This window comes from Gymnoscopelus microlampas, assembly GCF_963454915.1.
Source record: "Gymnoscopelus microlampas genome assembly, chromosome: 18".
Lineage (NCBI taxonomy): Eukaryota > Metazoa > Chordata > Actinopteri > Myctophiformes > Myctophidae > Gymnoscopelus > Gymnoscopelus microlampas.
In genome coordinates this window covers 30,551,198-30,569,337 of record NC_139955.1, presented here as the reverse complement: position 1 = coordinate 30,569,337, position 18,140 = coordinate 30,551,198, and the positions used below count along the sequence as shown (strand labels likewise).

Below are 18,140 nucleotides of genomic sequence, written 5' to 3'. Positions count from 1 at the left end.
TTGGTGACAGGGACAGAGAGTACGAAACTATACAGAAGACACAGAGACGGAGTGGAAAGAGAGGTCAGGAGACAGATCACAGTGACTGTTCTTTATTGAGACTTTTGTTTTCTTCAGGGGGTTCCAGTTACTTTTTTTTCTTGGTTTATCCAGAGACACAACTTCTCTCACAAATAATTTAGACATTCAAAATATGACATTCTTCCCCGTGAACAATGTGCAAAACAGGTGAAAGAGAATGAGGTAAAATGGCTACATTCACAACCACAGTTGGCTTCACATAGGAATCTCATCAGCCTTTAAAACACAAATGCCAGTCTCGAAGTGTTAAATGCACACAAAGAAAGAAAGATACAAACAAACAAACAAACAATGAGCTTCATTCTCCATTTACCCACAGGTTAAGAGGTGCTGTGGCATTGTCAAGCAGTAACCCACAATGGGCCAATTAGACAAGCTAGTCCAACAAGAGTTTACCCCTATCCCCAAGAGTTCTAATAAGTAAATCCACTATACGAAAATACACATTCACATAATTTCATACAGGGAGGCTGGGGATTGGTCAGTCCCCACACTTTCAGCTAATTGGATGGCTGGCGATAATCGCACAGCACAAACCGTTGCACTCCTCATTCCGAGTGGGAAAGTTCCCAGTGTGAAAGTTACTCACTAAATTCAATAAACTGCACGCGTGCACACGTGTGCGCACACACACACACACACACACACACACAGAGAGAGAGTGTGCGTGTGCAGGCTTCGGGTGTGAGTGTGTGCTCATTAAAAGCCGGAGGGAAGGACATTTTTCTCTGTGGAGGCATTACATTATGAGATTTACATATGTCATCACAGATATATTCTCCCCAACATCCCCTCCTTGTTTTCCCCCATCTCACTCTGTCTGCTCCTCACCCCATTTGACCCAACCGACCCCCCCCCAATTATCTTCCCTGATTTATTCACAATCAACATTTAACAACATCCAGCTTCCCATGGCTGCACAGTGATGTGGTCCGAACACTTTTTTGAAATATTTGTCTTCATGTTCCTCACTAATGTTATTTTTCTGTACATAGCTATAACATTCAAATACAAATCATGAAGCAAATGAACACATTGTGCTGTGGTTTTGAGATGAGTTTGTTCTTTTAATACGCTTATAGTTTACACACAGTTAACATGCCGGTGGCGTTGTTGTTCACCGCAGGGCAAACGGAAAACTTCCATGAGCACCCCTCTCTGTACCTTCTGCCTCTATTTGTGTTGACACTAAAATTACTCTCTCCATCTTCCCCTCTTTCTCGCTCTCTCTCGCTCTCCCTGTTTCCATCTCCCTTTTTCTGCTGTTGTCTTTCTCTGGATGTCTCTGCCTGTTTATCTCACTTCTTATCTCCTTCCCCTCAGCCCATTTTGTGCTCAATTTCAGTCCCCCCTCGATCTCTAATTTTCACTTGTTCACAACCAAACAACTCCATTCCCAAGCCGCACTGACAAGCCGAGACTATAGTACAGGGTTATAATAGGGGGGCTCATTGGGAGATATCATTCGGATCTTGAATTGTGATGGTTCACAGTGCTATCAATCTCTTTGCCTTTGTCGTATCCCTCATGTATTTTTCCTGCATCACCCGATAGCACAGCTTTCTGCCTCCATGTCTCCGTTTAAAAATCAAATGAGAACTTTCTTTGAAATCATTGCACTCCTCCTCATTTAAATTCCATGTCCCTTTAAGTAAGCTCTACCCACTCCCTATCCTCTTCAGCAGTGGAACTTGAAGATGATGAGGACGATTCTCTTGTACTCTTTCCTGAAGTTGTGGTTGAGCGCCCCATACACCACGGCGTTGAGGCAGCTGTTGAAGTACGCCATGAAGTAGCTGCCTGTGAACAGCCACTCAGGGATGGACCGGCCCAGACGCGGCTCCAGCGCCACGGCCAAGCCGATGAGGTTGAGCGGCGCCCAGCACACGGCAAACAGCACAAACACCACGAACATGGTGAGGAAATTGCGCACGTCGTGTGGCTTGATGCGTGTCCGCGTGTCCGGCTTGACCCGCCGCCGCACCTGGATGACGAGGATCCAGATCCTCAGGTAGCAGTAGGTGACGATGGCGATGGGCAGCACAAAGTGCACCACCACCACCGTGATGGTGTACGTCGAGCTCACCGACTGGGCGAACGTGCACGAGTAGACGCGCGGGTCGTACTGCAGCGACTCTACAAAGCAGTTGGGCAGGACGGCCAGCAGGGTGAGCAGCCACACCAGCGCCACGTAGCACACCGTGTTGCCGTTGGAGAACACGCGGTCGTACTTGAGGCTGTGGCAGATGTAGCAGTAGCGGTTGATGGCGATGCCGGTGATGTTGAAGATGGAGCCAATGACGCTGAGACCTATCAGGAAGCCACTGATCTGGCAGTGCATGTAGCCGGCGATCCATCCGTCATTGAAGATGGCCGTCAGCACCAGAGGGTACGGGTACAGCGCCACCACAAGGTCAGCCAGGGCCAGGCTCACCACAAAGGCATTCCCTGCAGACAGACAGACAGACAGACAGGGATACGTCAGCGTGGAATATGTAGGACTAAAGTACACATACCATTGTAACAAGTTGTTTGCCACCCACCACCTCTGTGGCTTTGTTGGGGTTCCTCCAACACTCAGGGACACAGTTAGGTAGATCAACAACTTTTTGAATTTTTATATGCATTAGGCCACGGACCCCTATTTTAGCTTTGTTTAGCTATGTTGAGCGTATAGCATGTGAAAGTGAGTGGTGTTCTGCTTAAAAAGACTGCCTAGATTCTACTATTAGAATGAAGGAGTATTATGTTAGATTGTGAACGGATGAGATTGTAGGGTGAATGAGTGTGGGAACCTACTTGACTTCTGTGCCTGCCTTAACCTTTTGAAATGCTCAATCAGTGCACAGCTGAGAATGGAAAGAACAGGAATGTAACTAACATATTGGAATAGACCACAAAATTACTAAACTCTAGAAACAAAAAAATACGAGAGCAAAAACAAGACCATGTTCCTCAAACTTGAATTGAATGGCAACTGGATCATTAAACAGCAATATTATGAGCCCATCACCTCCAGCTGATTGTATTCGCAACTTGTATTCATTAAAGGCTAATGTATTCCACTATGCAAAGCATTCTCTGTATGGATCCACAGAAAAGCAATATCATCAGTCTATACCACTCCATCCTAATGCATTCATTTGAACGCCTGATATTCCATTCTACATCGGAAACAGGATGCTGCAGATGTTCTACCAGTCTGTAGTGGCCAGTGTCCTCTTCTTTGCAGTTGCCTGCTAGGGGGTTACATCAACACAGGGGACACTAACAGACTGAACAAGCTGGTGAAGAAGGTAGGCTGGCTAAACTTGATGGTGTGGAGGTGGTGGCTGAGGTGAGAATGAAGAAGCTGCTGGCTATCATGGCTAACCTCCCATCCCCTCCAGAAGGAGTTAGTAGATTGTTTCTGCACCAGCAGCAGATGCAGATATATCATACCCTCACAGAGGATGGCCAGTCCTTTGTGCCTGTAGCCATGAGGCTATACTATGATGTCAATGGACGTTCCGCTACCAGGCATTCCACCCAGTCCATGAACTAATGACTGATGCTCACTCTCATGACTCTGGTGCTTTTTGCTCTTGGACTACCGTTTAGTTTCCATAGTCCAAATGCTGAGGACCAAGCAAGATTTCTGTAGAAAACCTAATTTTCCTGGTTTGAGGACCAGGCAAGGTTTCTGTAGTAGCCTATACCCAAATAGGTGATATGAAAAATTATACTTGAAACCCCTCTCACGTCTGTCAGATAGCCTAAATAGCTACAGGCTCAGAGAGGCGTGTTACAGACCTGACCTCTTCACACTTCTCTCAACTTTTCCTGAACTTTTCCTGTAAAGTATTTTTTCTCCCCCATTGTCATGTCTGGTTTGTCATTTCACACTTGGCAAATCCCTCCCTTTGCTCGTGACAATGTTTGGACAATCCACTGATGTTCCACCGAAGTACAAATGGCAGGCTCTCTGAAACTTTGGAAGGTCACATCTGTATGGTGTGGGTGGTGGCTGATTTATGCAGTCATACCTGGCCTGAGTCGCACTAATTAGACTCTGGTCTGGGTGAGAGTGTTGTAAAGGCAGAGTGGTGCTGGCGACAGCTACTTTCGCTCCACTGGACCAATTTCTTGACACACAATTTCTTTCTTTGCAGATTATGGAGCTTCTATATTCAGTTCCCAGACATTAGCAGCGCAGTGGAGATGCAGCAGAACAGACCATTTGTGGTGCACTTTTAAAAGGAAAGACTTTTAAAGCAATAAACAACAGGAATACAGTCATTAACCAAGTTAATATCAATGTAACTTCACACACATGTCGGTGTGCTATATAAATATGATAAATTGATGCATTTAGTATCTACTAATACCAAATAATTGCAGTTCTGTCTCTCTGTATAATACGTTCAAATGGCCCACCAGAGGACTTCAGCAAACTGATTCATGTCTAGTGAGTGCCGTGATGTTATTTTGGACATCTGTTCCGCTCTACCTATACATCACTGTGGTCCGAGTGTGACGCACAGAGGATAAATCAGCCCTCCCCCACACACAGAGGAGAGCCTCTGTACCTGTATGACAGCATGTTCCATCTGCTCTGGCTTGTACCATCTATAAATTACACATTTTATCACTAATATCTTTTATCATACCATTGGTATTTTGTAGACAAAAAGTAAGCTGCTGACATATCCCTTGTTCAGGGTGTGGCTCTTCTCAAGGCTCCAGGGTGAAGTTGCCTTTAGACATCGACTTGCATAGGTTATAACTGATTCCCACCCTATCGAAATGCAATTAAATCAGTGCTGAGTCAAAAGTGTGGCCTGTTTTTGCCTTGTTTTCAAGTGATATAAAAGACATGCATTAAACCGGAAACCCATATGAAGGTGTCATATGATACGCCACCTTTGGGAAACCTGAGACTACAGTTAAGCATAGAGTCTATTCGAGACAGTGAACTTCTTGATGGCTTGTGAAAGGGATACAGATGTCTCCAGACCAAATGCACCAGTTTCAGATACAGTTTTTTCCCCTCAATTATTCTGAACCCTGAATCCAAGTGATAGTACCCCCCCCCCCCCCCCCCCCTGCACACTGCACACTGGATATAATGGCCCCCTGAACATTATTTAAAAAAAAGTCTTTGTCTCCTCCACTCTGCTTTATGCCTCCCCACTTAATGTTATAAATAAAATTAAACTGCTCAAATTACAATGCTGATATCTGTGATCAGGTGGGGTGGCGGGGTGGGTGCGATATCATGCTCCTGAGTCCACGACTGGGGAATTGACACAGGAGAGATGAAACGACAGTCAAAATACACAACGATGAAGTCGTTTGTGTATTTTTTGCTGCATGCTCTGACCCAGTTAGGCTAAAACTTGTCTTTTGGCTGCTGCTTCACCTTGGTACGTAACATTACTGTCATCTGGATCTGGGATCTGGGATCTGGAAGTGTATATAATCCTAAACGCCTAGGTTCTAATCCCATCAAGGGTTGCCTACTCTTTACTGCAAAGCATGTTTTGTAACAACACTTAAGGCACAAGGAATACTGCAATGAAACAAGAGCATGGTGGCTCACTGTACTAAGACACATGTTCCAAAGCGCCTATATAGGTTCAATCCCACCAAGGCTGGCCTACTCTTGTCTTTACTGGAAAGCATCTTTTGAAGACTAACACTAGCACTACAACCCTGGTTATAGGTGAAATGTGTTGTTGTGACTGGACTGGACTTCATAGGTTGGTTCACAAGAAAAAAAGTGGTATTTTTTCTTACCCATCCATTTGTTTTACTTCTATATACAGTATCGATACTAAAGTTCTAACTTAGTAAAGTTGTAACAATGAGACATGCCAGCCATGTCAACAACACTGGCAAATAATTGTTTATTTAGCAAAATGTCTGTAATTGAGAAGTCACAGAACAAGCACATTCCTGTGATTAACAATTCTCTGCATGTCTGCCTACAAAGAGCAATTTCTTTAATTATCACAAGATGAGCTCTGATAGAGAGAAGGAGCCTAGCAACAATGCCATTCAAGTACCATTCAATATTTATTAGACATTGATTTTTGCTGCTCATTATTAAGATTTCTCTCCATTACTATTCCTGACAGCAACTGCCCCCCTCTTATAATGTCACGGGAGGATATTGTAAAAAATAAAAGCCGAAGGCTCCAGAGAGACACAGAGGGTGTGGGGTTGTTAGCTGCCATTCATAATGCATTTCTTCCTAGCTTTGTCTTTATTAGCACGCCCACCCCTTATTACTATTCCCAATAACAGACTCACCTCTTATGTAAGTAGCCTATACACTATGGGAGAGAGTCTTATTATCTGCCATTAACAGTATATATTAACCACTTAAACCCTTTATTGACTGGGGTTCCCCAGCTGGGTCTCTACTTTATCTTTTCCCCCTGTACACCAACTCTCTTTGCTGAAAATAGCTGATATACAAGTTCACTTGTAGATCTGCCATTTTTGGCAAATTTTTGCTTATTTTCACAGAATGTTCGCCTATTATGACATGCCCAGAATAGGGATTAAGGGTTTCTGTTAGTCGAGTTGACATATTTAAAATGTACAGATAAATAATAGGACATAAGATTACATGGAATGAAATGGCTGTAATTATGTAATCAGAGAAAATATTCAGAAAATTAACACATTTTTCATTTGATTTTTCTTTTTTTGCCATAGCATCACCCACTCTGTTGAACAAAGTGAAGCAAATGTGAAGAAAGACTGGCTTGCAAGGCTACACCCACACAAACTAAGCTAAAAGTCAGAGTTTTATTGACAATTTATTGTGGCAGGAAGAAAACAGAAAGAAGAACTTTCTAATTACAGCAGTTTACTGTTGACTGCATGCTGAATACTAAACAACTTCTGTCTGAGATATCAGTTGTGTGTGAGTGTGCCTGCACACACACACACACACACACACACACACACACACACACACACACACACACATACACACATGCACTTGCACACGTTTGAGACTGGTTTGAAGTACTGTGTAGTGCAGTGGAATCAGGCAGGGCTGTCTGAGTAAACAGAGAAATGCATTACACTAGATGTGTTTGTGTGAACACTCATAACCACGCAGCTCTTTCGTTGTGCTTAAATTTCCATATTTTGCATATTTATGTGAGACAGCAGGCTCTGTAAGTTTCTGACAGTGTTGTGAGCTGCAACTGCTCTTTCCTACCTTCTCTTGTCCTGTCCTGTCCTGTCCTGTCCTGTCCTGTCCTCTCCTCTCCTCTCCTCTCCTCTCCTCTCCTCTCTAAAGAGCTAAACTGAGATTTCTGTTGCTCATTGTATTGTTCAACCAAAGAGAACACCCCACAGCTAACACGGTTGTCTATCTGAGACAGAAATATGTGACCTTCGATCCCTCATTATTATGCCATACATTGGCATTTATATATATGAATGTGCGACAAAGCCGGGGGCATATTTGTCACTTCTAGTGCATGGATGCTCTGGCTTTGACCCTACAGTATATCAATTTGCCATTATATCCACAGCTGGGAAAAGACCATTACCCGAAGTTCATTGTTCTTCATCTCTGAAGCATAGAGGTTGACAAAATGACAAACGTGAAAAATGCAAAACCACAAGCCTTCACAAATCACAGGTTTATCATTCAATTGCTCTATAGAGATTTTGGCTGTATTCTGTAAAACTGCTGCCAGGATCGAGCTTTGGTCAAGAGGCAGAGAGAGGTAATGAGAAGCACCTGGACCTCATTAATCCTCTCCTGCTGGCTCCCATTTTGTGTTTGTTAAAAAAGTGTTTGGACACTTGGAAATATGGAGTAGTTGTATATTTCTTCTTGGCTTGGTTTTCATTTTAATAGAGTAGCTAACCAGAAGGGTGACCAGTTTAAAACAGTTCAGTTGTGGGACAGCAAAGAGCTTTTGTGGGACAGTGCAGGACACATGGGAGAGAGAGACGTTAGGGAGGGGGGGAGGGCACAGTTCAGCACCATGGCCAGCAAGAGCCAGGAGGGTCTGAGTTGAGAGAGAGAACATTTTTTGATTTTATTTGAAATTGGTGAAAGACAGCAAAGGCCACCTATCAAATTAACAATGACCATTGACAAACTAGCTTTTCACACACATAACGTTACGTGCAGCAGGTAACAGCTCACCAGTAGTTCACCTTTGCACTTTTGATGAGATCAACACAGCAGTTTCTTTATTAGTCCAATCCATCAGTCTCTCTGTGAAAAGCTTTATTGACCGGGATGCTCAAGAAATATAATAAAGCTGTCATGTTTGGCATCATCGCATGCTGCAGTAGTGCTGTCCACTTACTGTAGTTGTGACAGCCAGGATCTCTTGTCACTTCAACTTCTCTCACACAAGGAGTGCTGGTCTCAAAGAAGAAAAAGAAAGAAAGAAAAAAGAAATGGTCCTTTGATGGTCGTTGTTCAAGTCTATTGAAAAGCTACAGACAGCTCAAAGCACTGCATCATTAAAAAGCTTTAGGCTATTCGCAAAAACACTAGGAATGCCTGGAGTTCACAATTCTCGCCATTCTCGTCATTGGCAAAGCACTTCAAAAGTGCTGATAGGCAGCCGTCTTCTCCCAGTGACAAAAAAGTAACTTCTGACAGCAGGCCAGCAGTCATTAAAGGATCTACACCATGAATTAAAAAATAGTTAAGTTATCTCCTGGTTCTGTGTGGAAAAAGTTGTTTTTTAAATAAGAAAAAAATAATAATAATAAAAGATTTCAAAAAATATTTTATTTTTATTTTTTTGGGGTTGGAACTGAACAACGGGAGGTATTGTACCCAGACGTGACGTCACGTCAGGGTGCAAATCAGTTTGGCCTGTTTTGAGACCAATTTACAGAAAACCCCAGATTTGCTGTGAAAGCCTGAGTGTTCAAACTGGGGTATTTTTGGGGATAGAAGAGAGGTAGGGGAGACCAAAAACACACAAAAAAGAAGAAAAAGTTAAAATTCATGGTGTAGTCCCTTTAAGTGTTTGACAGCTGGTGCCTGTGTATATCATCATGGACTACTTACTACTCATCCACAAAGTCAAGAATGTCCTTCAGTTCTTGCTTCCTAAAGCAGTGGTTCCCAAACTTTTTAGCTCACGACCCAAAAGAGAAATTAGACGTTTGCCCGGGACCCAAACTAGTGAAAATAGCAGATGTACAAGCTTTTTGGTCATTTATTTATGGAAATGATTAGATTTTATTAATATGAAATACTAATAAAATATATGAAAAATGTTGGAATTGTTTTTAATTGATGAAAATATTTTAATATATGGTTATATATGGTTATGGCTGAGTCATGGTGACATGTCAGAGGTCCGCTCCCTTAAGCCAATTTTAATATGGGATAACTTAGAGATGTATTGCTTTTTTTGGGGGTGGTGGGGGGTTGCAAGCCCATAAATTAGGTTTATGATGATTATTTTCTGTGTTAATGTGTTCTGGGCTGTAGTCCAACATTTCTTCGCATCATGGCATCCTCAAATTACATGATCATATCTGTGACATTTAGAGCCAGTCAATAAGTGCATGCAGTGCGGATATGGCTAGAGCTTTGCTGAGCTGTGGAAAGGTTGAGAGACAATAATCTAGCCAGCTTTGAAATCAATGACAAGCTTCAACTCACTAATAACTCATGCAGTGGATTGATTTCCAGTGAACACAAGATTTCAGTCAATTAGCGAGTGAGTGTGTGAATTTCTGGGTTTGAATTCTCCAAAGGTTCTGTCTGTCTGGGAATGCAAACAGCAAGCTGATCCATGACAGATTAAATCAGAGAACAACAGATCAGAGTACAACAGAACAGATCAAAGTGCAACACCACAGAACACTTTGATTGTTTTTCGTATGAGTTTTAAATTCTAAATGTTGGCCCTCTTAGTTTAGCCTGGTTGGGTCTTTTAAAATTGTTTTGTTGCCTTTGCTGCTTTTATGCTCCGCTTTTAATCTGTAGCACTCTGAGATTCGTGAGAATGTAAAGTGCGTTATAAATAAAATGTATTATTATTATTATTATTATTAACACAAAAGTGGAAAGTCCACTGCAGTTTCTGGTGATGGTGGGACTTATAAAACTGTTGCATCTTAAACAGTCACTGCATTTACAAACGGAAACCTTTTGTAGGCTTTCCTTCCGAATATACCCACGGATCTCTCTCTTCTTTCAGTTTTTGAACACGTCATCTCTTGTAATCGTGTGTTGTATTATCCTCGCTGTCAGACAGAAAACTTGTATGCCCAAAACCGTTACTTAATGGATCCAATGTATCTAGTCACAAGCTCTTGTTAATACTAACAGTGACGATATGTGGACTTGACAGATGAAGGTAATCAGAAAGGTGTTTCTTTGGAGAGATGAGATTCATGGTCTGTCAGATCTGCCTTGTCTGACATTGGACATGATTGTTTTTTGGGAGCGGTGTAGCCGCCCCTATATGTGAGGTTGGGACATTGACATTTGCTGCACTGCGATTGGCCACCCATTGTAACCCCCTAACCCTGCACTGTGATTGGCCACCCATTGTACACCCCTTCCACCCACAATGGGTGGCCCCTAGACACCCCCGCTGACTCTATTCCCCGCTGACTCCATTCAGCACTGTGATTGGCTAGCGAGACACATGATGAAATTATGATGAAATTAATAACCTATAAATAGGACTAGGCACTTTAAAAAAAACTTTTTTTAAGTGAGCTTCCATCACTGTGATGACCACACCGTCCACTTCACACTAGGTGTGATTTTTATTTAACCTACTGTGACAGTAGGTACATCTCTAATGATAAGGTAAGTTGTCTTGTCTCTGACAAGACATGCAGATGGAGAGAGGAGAGGATCTAATTGAAGAGGTACAGTAACAAATAGGATATGGGTATGTAACTATCCACATATAGTATCTCCTAGTACTCCTATTTGTACCAGGTACAGAGACATGAGGAGAGGTGAAGAAGGATTTCCTTTTCTTTTCTTTGGCGTGCAGGTATGAGCCAGTCAGGGTTCAATTTGTAAAAAGAAAAACAAAAGGAGAGAGGGAGAGGGGGATATTTTCTTAACCACTATATACTTCTATTCCCTGGACCCTGCCCTATATACTTCATCATACAACAAAAAGCGAAAACAGCTGATCTACAAGCTCACAAAATGTGAGCCCTGGGAAATGGCATTGGGTTCCTGTCTATGCATTAATTCTAGGTAGCCTGTCACTCTGTCACATAAGGTTAACCCATTCAATCCGGGGACGCGTCTGACTCATTTTAGATTTTTAGCTATAACCATTATATTTATTACTTATTTTATACTTTGGCTATTCAAAAACTTTGGCTATTAAAAAATGCAATATGAGCTTATATATCTGCTACTTTTGAATAGAAGATATAAGAAATCTAAAATGACACAGATGACACTTAATGGCTTATGGCTCACTACAGTGTATGAGGTTGGCAGATTTGGACACATGAGTGACAGGAAGAAAATGATCTTGGATATAGATAAACAACCGTCTCCCTCTCTCACACATCAGGCATAGACAGACTAGCCTACTATGTGCTTAGAAAATTGGATGTTTTTAACAAACAGATTTTAATGGATATCAGACAGCATTTTGCCTTTTAAGACTTTTCATTCTTAATGTACACAGTCCTCTTCTGTTGGCTATTAGCTTGATAGCCAACAGAAGAGGACTGTGTCCTGAGAAATTGGGAAGTCAAGTGCTTGCAGATTCATTATCCTCATATGTGTGATCAGGTTGCCGGTTTAAATCCATGCGATTAACCTCCCAGTAGTGATGTGCGGGTTGACCCGTAACCCGCGGGTCCCGCGGGTCAACCCGCGGCACGGGTGGGTCGAGTCAGAATTTCAGTGGCAATTATGCGGGCTGCTGGTGAGCGGGTCAGCCGCTCTCACACGCAAAAAATAAATACAAAATCACATGCTCTTGTTTTGTCTTTATTCCTAATAAGAATAATAACAATAAAACAGTTTGAATACACTTGGGGATTATTTTCTAACCATGATTTTACAGAATTAAAAAAAAATCGCGGGTCACGGGGCGGGTTGAGCCATAGATTTATTGCGACCGTAGGTCGCACTTACTACAGAAAGCTGCTCCAGGTGTCCGTCCGTCACTCCGTCACTCCGTCACACACGTCACACTTTTGCCCTGCTCATATCTCTGCACCCATTGCCCCGATCCATGCCACATTTTGCACACACACTCCTGACCTGCCAAACTACACCCTCCAAGGACCCCCGGAGCTCCAGGGACCCCCAGCTGCCTCGGGGACCCCCAAGTGTAAAAAATGAGCACATGTGGACAAATTACCAAATGACCACCCCAACGGGGCTGCTCACGGGGCATTCCCGGGGACCACCCACTCCTGGTGCTCCAGAACGGATGCAAAAGTGGTGGCGCCCCCAGTGGAGGACCCCCTGCCACTGCAGCTCACATACAATGCCGTAACTCGGGGGCTTGCCCCCCACAAACAATCCCTCCTTTCCCCTATAAACACACTCTCTCTCCCACACCACACACACACACACCAACAGCTCTTGCCTGCACACCTTTGCTTTTGGTCTGCCATACGACTGCTGAAACCTTCCCGCAGCTTTTCTTTCTTTCAGGACTTCAGACAAACATTCCTGGTAAGACACTGCCGCCTCCTTCTATACCTCATTTCTACCACACTCTTGCACGTGTTTACACGTTTTCTGCCCACATAAACGCCACCATGTCACAGCTAACCCCACATTTAGACCACCAAACAAAACTATCCATTGCCCACACAACTAGGAACCAATCGCCGTTACAGCCCTCTTCTGTATACATGTGACCTACGGTCGCTTATCTCCCGATTAGGGAGTCTTACTGGTATATGGGTTCGCGGGGCGGGTTGAGGCGGGTTGGGTTCCGTGGCGGCGGGGCGGGTCATGAAAAAACCCGACCCGCGCATCACTACCTCCCTGGGATTTAAACTGGCAACCTGTCACATTGCAATAGTATCTATTTATTTTTTAAATTGCATTTGTGTTTGTTTTTGTTTTTTCTGCATATTTATTGGAAAAATAAATACACAGAAATATTTATTTTTCAGTTCTGTCCCATTTCCAAGTCACCAACAGAACAACAATCATTTTAAGAGTGAAGAAAATACATTATCATGATTATTTAATAATCAGCCTAAAAGGAACACCCCTGGCTTACACCATTGTACAATGGTGTAAGCCAGGGGTCTTCAGACCAAAGACCCCTTAGCTGAGAGAGATGAAGAGAAGAAGGGACCCCCACCACATAATTGTATAACATTATGTTGCAGATTAAACTTTTTCATTCATCTCATAGATAGCTTCATAGACTTGTTTGACATACATTATCTTTTCTATTAATATGTCGGATTCATGTTAATTTTCAGACATTTAACCAAAGATGGCAGATCTACAAGCTCATAGCTTGTAGATCTGCTATTTTCGGCAAATGTTCCTCCCAGAATAGGGTTCAAGTGGTTAATGTAAGAAAGTTCCTATCACATAAAGATTTGGTGCCCCCCCCTGTAGTAACTCTGAGGACCCCCTAGGGGTCCCGGACCCCCTGTTGAAGACCCCGCTGTAAGCTTAACCACTAAAGCACAATACAAAGATTTTCTAAATTATTTCTAAAATAGCCAACAAGCTCACAATGTATCGCGATGTGTGAGCTTGTAGATCTGTTACTTTTGAAAAAATAACAATCCCCCCCACCAGCATCCGTATTCTGGGGAAAACCTTCGCAGAAAATATCTTATTTTCAGCAAAGATAGCTAATGTAGTAGAGCACTAGTATATACTGTAGAGTCCTGAGGGACTAAACTCAACAATGTATGGAGTTTAAGTGCATGGTTAAAGTGGTTCATTTGTGGAATCAAACAACACGCACATGTACCTGATTTTACCCTGTGTAACCGGAAGCCCCATTTAAACATCTGAGAATTCCAAGAGATCTTGCATAATGTGGGGATGTGTACAGAAAATGGCTCATGAATATTGATCAACATTCTTAGAATTAGCTCCATTCAAGGGGTTGGCTAATGACAGGGCATGCCCTTTGCACACATCTAACTTAAAGTGCTATTAATTAGATATCTTAGATCAGGGGTCTTCAACAGGGGGGTCCGGGGACCCCTAGTGGGTCCTCAGAGTTACTACAGGGGGTCCGACAAATCTTTGCGTGGTGGGGAACATTAGACGAAAATAGCCGATCTACAAGCTCGCTTGAGCTTGTAGATCGGCCTCAAATATTGAGGGTTTAAAGTTTAACTATCTGAAAATACACATTAACATGAATCCAGATTTCATATGAAATCTATGAAAAAGTTTAATCTGCAACACAATTTTATACAATATGTAGTGGGGTGGGGGGGGGGGGTCCCTGCTTCATCTCTCTCTCAATTAAAGGGGTCCTTGGCCTGAAAAACCTTGAAGACCCCTGTCATTAGATAGTGGGTGTCCATGCATGCTGCTGAATGAGCCATAACAATTATGCAGAGGAAATTGATTTCCTCTCCACGTGTGCGTGTGACGGTCCCTAAGTGCTGTGGCCATGCAAGCTGTTTGACAACCGATTGCCCTTGTCCTACAAGTCTAAATGCCTGATTTAGAACATTGATTTTTTTTAACCACTTAAACCCCATATATGGTTAAGCGGAGTCCCTCAGGGCTCTATACAAGCGCCTTTTCTTTGTTCTGTTATTGTGGGGAAAGCTTTCGCTGAAAATAGCAGATCGACAAGCTCACAATGCCCGTGTGGGCTTGTCGATCTGCTATTTTCAGCGAAAGCTTTCTCCACAATAGGGATGCTGGGGTTTAAGTGGTTAACCAGCTAAGATAATAGCTAAGATAATTTATCTTTTACACTATTTCAAGTGTTTTTCCTTGTTTTCCTTCTTTTTTTAAGTAGGCTACTTATCTGAATATTCTAAATGGCAAATCTCTGTTTATTTGCTCTTAATTTAGCCTATACTCCACAGGAGTGTTATGATCCTTCACTATACTCTAGGTAGTTTTATGGTTTCAATTAAGTTAAGGTGATACAATTGAAGATACATTTTCAAGCTATGAGAAAAGTTTCAGGGAAGCTTTTGTAAGAGCCATTTGAGCCATATATGATTGCTTGTTAATTGATGATGTCACCACAGGGCTTGGTCAAGGCCAAGTTGCCTCGGTACTTAAAAAGGTCTGTAATCAGCATCAGGTGTTGCCACTGCCAGTTGCAGAGGGCAGAGGCAAACAGCTTTTGACTGTGTTTGAAAGAGCTGGTGCTGGTGGTCTGTATCCTCTGTGTTTATTTATTCATTGTATGCTAAAGTGATTGGCACGACAGCTACAGAGAATAAATCTTTATTTATGAACTCACGGACAGTCGGACACGTTTTGGACCTCAGCACACGTCAGAACTCCCTCAGCAACCAGTAGCACCTATATAGGACTTGGGCGCTAGCTTTTATGGCTCTTTTTTCTGCTACAAAGTGAATCCATTGATTCAAACATTGCTGATCACAAAACGTAGGTTGAAAAGTGATATTGTGTAGTGTGTATCAGACCATGTAACTGGTCTGATTTTTGTATTGGCTCTCGTGCTCAAACTGCATGGTAACCAGTTGGAGCACGAGAGCCAATACAAAAATCTAGCCTATATGAAGCGACCTGCCTTTCTACCCCATGTCTCAGTAGCGGGGTGCGGGGAGAGCCTGGCGAGTTGGGGCAAACGCTTTCCTCACAACATGATTTACGATTCTGTGCATATCGGTACATGACTAGGACCGGACGGGGCTGAGTAGGCACAACAAGCGAACTTCGCAACGCTCTGCACGGCAACTCGCGCGCTTTAGTGCGCTCAGTGGTGCCAGCCAAAACTTTATTTTCTAAATTGAGAAGTTTCTCTCTCTAACATGTAAACATTGAATATTTTAGGGGAAATTGAGCCACACTCCTCTGCCGGGTCATATTTCACCCTTAACCACAGATGTCACATTTTGAATCTGAATTAACTAAAATGGTGATCATTCATTTTGTTGCGTTTTATGGCTGTTTCTGAAGATATCATGAAGCCTTGTTCCAATAAAGGAATGTAAAGGGTAGCTATCTAATCTTGAAAACGGGTCAGAAATGACCCAAACACAATGGAAGGGTTAATGAGTTTTCGTGCGCGCTGTCCCGAGTAGACTCGTTCACTAATTAAAGGACGCCAGATATGAAAGCATCCACAGCTCTCGGCGGTGTGTGTGTGGGTGTGTGCGTGTCGGTGTCGGTCTGTCGGATTATATTAGACGAGACGAGATATGAGCAGTTGATGAGAGAGGAGAAAAAGGAGCCGCCATGCGAGCTAACAGACGAGACAGATGGCAATGAAATGAATCAACATCGTGCACTTTACAGGTTGAAAACTATAAAAACACAACTTAGTGGGTCAGTGCATGGTTTTAACATTTAAAGTGTGCCACACGCCAAAGGAATTCCAACATTATAGTTATATATTCTATTCTATTCTATTATATCCTATTCTATTCCAATGGAACAGCCTCAGTGGTGTAAAGTAACTAAGTATTCACTTAAGTAGGCTACTGTACCATTTTGAGGTATTTGTAGGTATTTCCGATTTTCAATACTTCTACTCCACTACATCTTACAGACAAATATTATACTTTGTACTCCACTACAATTGTTTGACAACTTTATTATGTTTGTTACTATAGTTAGCCTACTTTGTAGATTTAGATTAGTGTTACAAAACATACATTAACCACTTCAGCCCTATTACATTTTGGCCATTTGAAAATAGCAGATCGACAAGCTCACAATGATGTGACAACATTGTGAGCTTGTAGATCTGATATTTTCAAAAATAATTGTATACATTTGAAAACTTGTGAAAATATGGGACATTCTGTATAAAGAGTACTTTCTAGGCTACTTTTGGTACTTTAAGTACATTTTGATGCCAATACCTTTGTACTTTGTACTCATGTCAAGGGTATTTCGACATTACAGTATTGATACTTTTACTTAAGTCAAAAAATGTGTGAGTACTTTTTCCACCACTGATTGTAGTCTAGTCTATTCTAGTCTAGTCTAACAGCCTATATACCTGCTTTCCTGAGTTTTCGGTTCCTGAAGACGGACAGGATGACCAACAGGTTCCCGATGACGTCCACCACTATGGTGGTGATCAGCACGCTGGACAGCAGAGTGCCCTCCCAGGGGAAATGTCCGCCGTCCTCTCCCTCTCCTCCTGACGTGTTGGTCCGGGGACTCACCGTCCCCTCGTCGTCCTCCAGCGGACGGGGGGACATCAGCTGCGGCAGGAGCCGGGCGTTGAGGACCTGCATCGGGCTGCCGAGGGGGGTCCGTCCATATATCGACTGCATTTTTTAGGTGGTCGCCCACCTCGTCCCCCTGGGCGACGACTGGGATGCGAAGTGTCCTTCTTTGAGATTAAAAGTTTCCAAACAAGCCATGATGACAAGTGCTTTTTAACCGATGAGTCTGTTATATGTAGGTCTAGTCGACCAATATTCTTAAAGTATGGTCCTAAAGTTACATAAAAAGTCAGTGAAAGGTTTGTATATGGGTTAATTTTCAGCTTCAAATGCGTGCTAGAAATCTTTCAAGAACATGGAAACAACAATAAATGCAATAAATTCACCACGATATCATTTAGCTCCTATTTTTGATTAATAAAACTGTATTTGGAAAAACTCAAATTTGTCTTTGGAAAGATTGTTGATCACTCCGGGTTTTCGATTTCATTCATAAAATCTTTCGCTTTTATTCATAAATCCGTGTGCTGTAGATTCCGTCCGTTCACACTGAGAAGTGAAGGAGCGCAACTTTACTACGGAGTGATAGTCCAGTGTTGCCGGGTTTTGCGAGAGAAACAAGCAACCAGGTCTATGAAAACAAGCCCAAAAGAACTATAGTGTGAAGTGTCCACATGAGACCTTTAAACCTATACACACATCGGCCATTTGAAAATAGCCGCGATGTGACACGTTGTGAGCTTGTA

General features: G+C 42.6%; 1 protein-coding gene across 1 annotated transcript; it reads right to left on the bottom strand.

Annotated features, from left to right (window-relative positions):
* Positions 1 to 1,759: 1,759 nt before the first annotated feature.
* On the bottom strand, positions 1,760 to 17,463 carry mtnr1al (melatonin receptor type 1A like; the record flags this gene model as incomplete). Its single annotated transcript, XM_084041753.1, has 2 exons — positions 1,760 to 2,529; positions 17,223 to 17,463. 2 exons carry the CDS (start codon positions 17,461 to 17,463, stop codon positions 1,760 to 1,762), a joined length of 1,011 nt encoding a protein of 336 aa, XP_083897879.1.
* Positions 17,464 to 18,140: the final 677 nt, after the last annotated feature.